The sequence below is a fragment of the Mobula birostris genome, chromosome 25, assembly GCF_030028105.1.
Source record: "Mobula birostris isolate sMobBir1 chromosome 25, sMobBir1.hap1, whole genome shotgun sequence".
NCBI classification, from domain to species: Eukaryota; Metazoa; Chordata; class Chondrichthyes; order Myliobatiformes; family Myliobatidae; genus Mobula; species Mobula birostris.
The window spans coordinates 40,242,537-40,250,425 of record NC_092394.1 but is presented as its reverse complement, the minus strand read 5'-3'; the positions used below and the strand labels follow the sequence as shown (position 1 = coordinate 40,250,425).

The 7,889-nt window shown below is 49.0% G+C and overlaps 1 protein-coding gene across 1 annotated transcript; it reads left to right on the top strand.

The window, feature by feature from the left end:
* The first annotated feature begins 404 nt into the window (after positions 1–404).
* On the top strand, positions 405–5,241 carry LOC140187688 (frizzled-9). Its single transcript, XM_072243229.1, has one exon. The coding sequence runs from the start codon at positions 906–908 to the stop codon at positions 2,652–2,654; it is 1,749 nt and encodes a 582-aa protein (XP_072099330.1). The 5' UTR covers positions 405–905; the 3' UTR covers positions 2,655–5,241.
* Positions 5,242–7,889: the final 2,648 nt, after the last annotated feature.

Below are 7,889 nucleotides of genomic sequence, written 5' to 3'. Positions count from 1 at the left end.
AGGCTTGACAACGAATTTCGCACAAACACGTTTCCCTATTTTCAATGTTCGTTATATTTAAAACGCTTTAACCATCGGTGCATTTATGAAGTTGGAATAAACTGAATAGGTAGCCCATCAGTCCATCAGTAGGGGTGACAGTACAGCAATTGGAAAAGGTTCCTCTATTTTGCAACCCAAGTCTATAGCTCGAAATTTGACTGACAATCATCTAGGCCCGCCCTTTTCCGTTTGAGTGGCAAAAGGGGAAACCAATAATCTTGCGAATAGCGCGGCAACCCCGGATCGTAGAGGGTGGGCGAGCCAATTGAAGGCGGCCATGGGTGACGCCGCCCCTACACCTCCCTGGGACTGGTGCTGCTGTTGTTGGCAGGATCAGTTTCTGGTCAGTTTCTGCAAAGCTTCGGCTGCGAGGGGAGGCGGCCAGGTCGGCGTGCAACAGCAGCGGGACCGCGAATCAACCCTTACCCCTCAGTCCCCCCCGCTGTCACCTCCACCTTCTGTGCAAACACCTCCCCGGGACCTCCCGAGCGAGCGGGGAGCTGACGCCAGCATCTGCTGCTTTCAACAAAGAGCAGAGGGACCCAGCGAAGTGCAACGCTGGCGAGCGGACAGCGAAATCTCTCCCGTGTTTACTAAACAACAAGAAAAGTCAAAGCCTTTGAAGTATTCCGATCAAAGCGCCCGCTTCGTTTGGAGGGTGCAGGTTCTGATCAGCCGCTGCTGCTGGAAACGCTCACTGCAAAGTCTAACCCCGCTGACTTGGGAGGATTGTATTAGCCGGAGAGACTATTTAAACGGGCGGCTTATTTGAGACTTGCACCGGCACTCTTGCCTTTTCCGCACCCCGACTGGCGAAGGGTATGTCGCTGTGAGTGAGCATCGGGCAAGATTTGGAGCCAAGAATGGAGCCATTCCTGCACGGGCTGTTGCTGGCAACCCTCTCCCAGTCGCTGTTGTTCGGGAGCTGTCGGGGCATCGGTTCCATCGACCACGAGCGGGGCAGGGAAGCCAAGTGCGAGGCGATCGAGATCCCCATGTGCCTGGGGATAGGCTACAACATGACCAGGATGCCAAACTACATGGGTCACCAGAACCAGAGGGAGGCGGCCATCAAGCTGCACGAGTTCGCGCCGCTGGTCGAGTACGGCTGTCACGTCCACCTCCGGCTCTTCCTGTGCTCGCTCTATGCCCCGATGTGCACGGACCAAGTGTCCACCTCCATCCCCGCCTGCAGACCCATGTGCGAGCAGGCGCGCATGCGGTGCGCCCCCATCATGGCACAGTTCAACTTCGGCTGGCCCGAGTCGCTGGACTGCGCGAAGCTGCCCACCAGGAACGACCCCAACGCCCTGTGCATGGAAGCGCCGGAGAACGCAACCGGCGAGCCGCAGAAGGGGCAGGGCATGCTGCCCGTGGCTCCCCGCGCCAGGGTGCCCGGGGTTGTCGATGGCCGGGGGCAGGCTCCGCTCGGCTCCTGTGACAACCCCGACAAGTTCCAGTACGTGGAGAAGAGCCTGACCTGCGCCCCCAAGTGCTCCGCCGGCGTGGACGTCTACTGGTCAAAGGGCGACAAGGACTTCGCGTTCATCTGGATGGCGGTCTGGTCCACCTTGTGCTTCATCTCCACGGCGTTCACCGTGCTGACCTTCCTGCTGGACCCCCACCGCTTCCAGTACCCCGAGAGGCCCATCATCTTCCTCTCCATGTGCTACAACGTCTACTCGGTGGCCTTCATCATCCGCTCGGTGGCCGGGGCGGAGAACATCGCCTGCGACCGCGAGAACGGGGAGCTGTATGTCATCCAGGAGGGACTGGAGAGCACGGGCTGCACCATCGTCTTCCTCATCCTCTACTACTTCGGCATGGCCAGCTCGCTGTGGTGGGTCATCCTCACCCTCACCTGGTTCCTGGCAGCGGGCAAGAAATGGGGCCACGAGGCCATCGAGGCCCACAGCAGCTACTTCCACATGGCAGCCTGGGGGGTGCCAGCCATGAAGACCATCATCATACTGACCATGAGGAAGGTGGCAGGCGATGAGCTGACTGGCCTTTGCTACGTGGGCAGTATGGACGTCAATGCGCTGACGGGCTTCGTGCTCATCCCCCTGTCCTGTTACTTGGTGATCGGGACCTCCTTCATCCTGACCGGCTTCGTGGCCCTCTTCCACATCCGCAAGATTATGAAGACTGGCGGCACTAACACGGAGAAGCTTGAGAAGCTTATGGTGAAAATTGGAGTCTTCTCCATACTGTACACTGTCCCAGCCACCTGCGTCATTGTCTGCTATTTCTATGAAAGGTTGAACATGGATTATTGGAAAGTGCTGGCCTCTGAGCAGCCCTGCCTGGTCTACCCGGGGAGGAGGACCATGGACTGCACTCTGGACATCTCCGTCCCTACCGTGGCGATCTTCATGCTGAAGATCTTCATGTCTTTGGTGGTGGGGATCACCAGTGGGATATGGGTCTGGAGCTCAAAGACCCTGCAGACATGGCAGAGTTTGTGCAGCAGAAAGCTGTCCATGCCAACCCAGGGGAAGCCCTGCAGTGGGGTCAACTGCTCTGCCAGCCACTGCCATTACAAAGCACCCTCAGTCATGATCCACATGAGCAAAACAGACCCTTACCTAGACAATCCAACCCACGTGTAGCTGATACCAGGCTACAGGAAGCACAAGCAGAACGGTCAGCCCAGCACACGGTTCGAGGACCAAATTTCAGGCCACAGTTTACTAGTTTTAATAGTCACATTACTGATGCCTCTTATCCTGTAGGATTTGTATAGGGATCCTGTAAAATCTGTGTAATGGCTTAATTCCCACTCTGAGACCGATCAGTGTAGGATACTGGGGGAAAGCAGTCTTTTGAGAAAAGGTATGGTGGCTCGTCCCCTTCCGAGATCTCCACACCAATCAACTGGGCAAAAAGTGACCCGTCCACGACTCAGAACAGACGATGGGAAAGTTCGGATGTGTCTGTGAGCTGGAACTGAACTTTTGTTTTGGGGGTAAGCTCATCTGAATTTCACTGTGCCAACCCTGTGAAAGGGGAAAAGGTTATTAGGGTCTCTATGCAGTTTTAGAGCAGCTCACTTCCAAATGGACACAGTGGAATTTCTAGAGTGTATTGTATCAAAGTATAACAAAAATAGTAAATATTGATTGTTTTAAATGTTAATTTTTAATCCTAATAATCTCTCACATTCCCAAAGATATATAATTATTTTTGTCAAATCCCTGGTATTTTGCTGCAGATTTCTCTTTGAATAAACTGAAAACTTCTTTTGGGGAGATTAAAGCAGCGAGCAGCTGATGAGAAGCAGGAAGCCCCAGGTTTAATTACTAATCTGTGCTGTCAGTTGTGGGCAGCAGGTGTGAGAATAGGGCGAGGACTGCAGTTGGTTTTAGCGCTCCTGAAGAGCGCAGAGCAACCAGTCACTGCTGCAGGTCACTGGACCCCCCCCCCAACCCCCCCACTCCCCTGGCCCCCCCCCAAGAGGTGTGACTGTTTGTGTGGACCAATGTGATGTCCCTTGTGTTCCAGTAACACCCTGACATGCTGTCAGGGATAAACAGTCATGAGGAATGACTGTCCAGCTGGGTATGTGGGAGGAAGTGACAGTTTTCTGGTTATAAGTACCTATAACCTAGAGTACCACAGTTACTGCAGCAGACAGAAAGATAGCAAAAATCTTCATTAAACTAGTCTGAGAACTGTATGATTTCCCGACCAAGGCTTGTTTGGTTCCCCAGCCCAGCTGACATCCACCCCAAAGCAAAATGTCCAATTTTAAAATGTTTCTTTCCCCTACATTCAATACTTTCCATATAAACACTTCATTCTTCCAACAAAAATATTTCCAACTTGCGTTTGCATTTCAGCACAAGGGACTTTTTATACTTTTCAGTTTTATAAAGTATTTAACCCTGTCAGGGAAGAAGGTGAAACTAGGTTGCAGTTGTTAATGTAGCAGGTAAACTATGCTGACCCCAAGGTATCGTGATAAGAGTTATTGACCAGTTTAAAGTGCTTCTGCAGTCTTTGAGCTACAACAGTTATGCAGTTCCACTTTACATGAGCAGAGTTCTATTACTGCTGAAATTCCCTTGTACATAGGTGTTGCAATTTTTTTCCCCAGCTGTTACGATGATAGTTTGACTTCAGGAGATGGGTTCCCAAAACTTTTCCGTTTTGGGGAAAGTCTCCCATTCCCTGATTTCCCCACCCCCAGATCCTGGAATGGGCCTTTTACGGCAAATAATATTACTGGGCCATCTATCCTGGGTGGGGAGGAGTTTTAAGAGTGCCTTCTCTGAGCTGACGAGTGATTTAAAACACAGTAATATCAGTGTAGCAAAGTTGAGCCCTCGCTGGCCGGAGTGAGGCAAGATAAAACACACGAGCCACCCAGTTGCCAAGTCTGTCCACCCAGTTGCTGGGAGTATCATCAGATAAGGAACGGATGGTTCAGTCATGTTACTCCTCACAGTCGAATTCCTTGCTGTCTAACCTTAAGTGTGGCTAAATGAACAAAATAAAGAATGTGGTGGAGCTAAACACTCTATCAGAAATGAAGCTGAGAAAATGGTTAGAAAATCACTTTAGAAGAATGTCAAAGTTGTCACCCAATTTTGTAAATGTTGTTACCTTTCTTAAAAAGAAATGCAAACGTCCCTCTCACAGCTTGCCATCATCCCAGGGCAGTAACTTCGGGCATCTGAGCAACTTATTAATTTCAGCTGTTGTGAGTAAAGGATTATCGTGAAGCCGTCACCCTGTCAGCGATGGGTTAATGATGCAGTGCGTGCTAACAGTCTGCTCAGGTTGCTGCACGGCCTTTCTCGAGGGCAGCGATCGGCAGGCGACGAATGAGGTGCTAGAGCTAGGGAATTGAGCAAAGAAGCCGCAGAGCGCAGATTGTCTTCCAGTGAGGGGAGAGGTGGGGAAGGTGGTGCCGCTGATAATGGGCGATGCTCTCCACTCATCTGGGGTCATTACAGAGAGCTGGAATTATCAACCTTAAATTCAACCCTAATCTCCAAACCCCTAAGTTTCCTATTGTGCAATATAATACCTCAAGAAGGAAATGAGAAGGATGGGAACCACTCTCCTTTACCTCTAATCTTTGTGTTGGTGTCTCATTGCATCTTGAGTTTTCTTCTGTATATATGCTTTGTGCATTAGTTGTAATTTTTTTTGTGTGTGGTGCTGCTTTTGCATTCCTGCCAATGCCACCCCTCCCGGTGTTGTGGAGCAAGGTGCACAGTTGAGCTGGGGGGTGGGGGTGGGGGGAGGGGGAGCCGTGGCTGTGTCAATGCATCTTACTGTCAGAGTCACACTGCGAGCTACAGAACACCCTGCCAGCAAAGCTGTTAACACGAGATGCGGCTGCATTCAGATAGGGTGCTGAGGAAGGTCAGTGGGTGTCACCGTTTGCCAGTATTTTAATGTTTTACCTTCTCAATGTCAAAATAAGTGGAGCACACACCAGATCTAACAGCAAGCATAGTTCGTATAAACCCTTCCCATCAGCTCTGCAGAAGGTCCCAGGGCTTTTCTCCCCCCTTCAGAATCTTCCCACCCTTGGTGACAGTTCCCTGCTGTTGTAATGTCTCACTCAGCCACTTCTATTTATCAGCTCTGTGAAACAGCACAACAATTTAACATTGGCCCTTTAAACAGCCCAGCGCCTCAATGTTGTTGCATTTAACAGCCCAGAACATCAACAATGCCCCCTGTTAAACATCCCTGACAAAAAAAAATAGCTTTTTATGAACAAACCAGCTCTTGTCCAAAAAACTATCAATTTCACTTGTGATTCATATTTTTGAATGGCCTTCTCCTGTTTTGGAGATTAGACCATTTCCTATTAAGTGGTATTTTAACTGAGATTCTCTGGTGACCAATACGATATTGAGATCCTTTTGGCCTAAAGGGGATAGGTCTGGCAGCACAATAATGCAACATGATTTGGCACTCCCGTCACATTAAACATCTGATGTAACATGTAACTATTGCGATCTGCTAGCCTGCTTGCATTTCAGTTTTGAATGAGTTGGCAAGTAGTATTTCTAAATAAAGGCTCTTGGAGTTCAGAGTCTGCTCGCTCAATGATGTGGTAATGAACGAAGAGGTTTGGTGATGAACACCGGAATTATCATCGGCACTTCACCACCAAGGTGCAAGAAATAAGCCCAAGTTGCCTGCTCCACTTGATGATTCGTTCCACGTCAGGGAAGCTGCTTTCTAGTGCTGGAGTGGGTCATCTCGTCTGAAAAGTAGAACCAAAACTTTCGGTGTCACAGTGCCATGGCAAGTAGAGTGGCTGCCTCATGGCTGCAATGACATGGGTTCAGTCCTGACCTGTGGAGATTACACATTCTCCCTCGGACTGCAGGAGTTTCCCCAGGTACCTTTGACTTTCAAAATATGTGGAGGTTGGTAGGTGAGTCGGCCTTAGTGGTGCTGGGGGTTGTTGGGAATGTGGGGACAAGAGCATGGGATCTGTGTAAAACAAGAGCTTGGTGGTCAGTATGGACTGGGTGGGCCAAAGGGCCTCTTTTTCTGCTGTATCTCCCTGTGACTCTGTGTCTATGCTTAAGAGACACAACCATGCAGAAAGTCTGGCACGCTTCTGGACATCTTGTGCAAGTGGCAATTAATGCTAAGATGATGAGTAATTTAAAATCCGAGGGCGAGATTCCTTTCTTGGTTAATTAAAGTATTAAGACATCTGGGGCATGGTCAGATGTGGCAGTGTTCGCGATGAGTAAGAGTGGTGACCTTAGGAACTGGAGGCTTCCTCCAGGAAAGGGAAATGGTGGTCAGCTGCAAAGATCCTAGAAGAAAGTGATCTATTGGCTGTATATTGTTCAGGCAACAAGTGACGGTCCCTGGAACAAAGTCGCAGAACGTTGTATGTCTGAACCTAATGAGTCTGCACCTTAAGGCTAAAGAGGAACAAATTGGTCAAGGGAATGAATCCTGGGTTTGGAAAATTTATTTTTAATTAGAATTTCCAGGAAAGTATATATGTCATGATATATTTTAGGAAGCTTTTTTATTTCTGAGTTTAGTTCCTTCACCACCTCATGGCACCTGACATGGTTGCTATGGACCAGGTTGGTGACGGGAAGGGGATGCCATTGCTGGAATATGAAGTGTACTGGCAGTGTTTAAATTTCAACACTTAGCTGAAAGATTGTCACCAAAGCTCTTACTTCTTTCTAAAATATAAAGTACATTCATTTTCACCTGCTTCCCAAGGATTTATACAGGAGCACAATCTCCCGTAGAATGCCTCCTCATTGATTTGACAGCTGCTGTTCTTTTACTTGAGACTAATTACTTTGCCTAAGAGTTTTATTTAGAAATACAGCGTAGAACGAGCTGCATCACCCAGCACCCCATCCAGTTAACCCTCGCCTGGTCACAGGACAATTTACAATGAGCAATTAACCCTCCAACCGGTACATTTTTGGGGTGTGGGAGGAAACCCACGCAGTCATGGGGGACAACATACAAACTCTTTACAGTCAGCATCGGAATTGTACTCTGAACTCTGAACTCCAAACTCCGATGGCCCGAGCCGTGATACCATTGAGCTAACTGCTACGCTGCCATTTTCTAAAGGGATCCTGAGGTTGGGGTTTTCACCAACCAGTTCTGTAGAATGGGAAATCATAGCTGCTATTCTCAGAGTTAACTTGGCGTATTTGGCAGCGTGCTTGATTTCAGTTCGGGCGGTCTAGTTTTAAATCCCATTCCAAGACCTGAATGTATATCGGAGCTGACATTTTTGTGCTGCTTTGGGGTAATTCTCCATTATCTGGTGCAGCCTTTTGATTGAGATGTTAAATATATTAAAATATGGCGACATGGAAAAA

What these genes read in the sequence shown, in the direction of transcription:
- LOC140187688 (XM_072243229.1), top strand. Translation starts at nt 906, where the DNA reads ATGGAGCCATTCCTGCACGGGCTGTTGCTGGCAACCCTCTCCCAGTCG.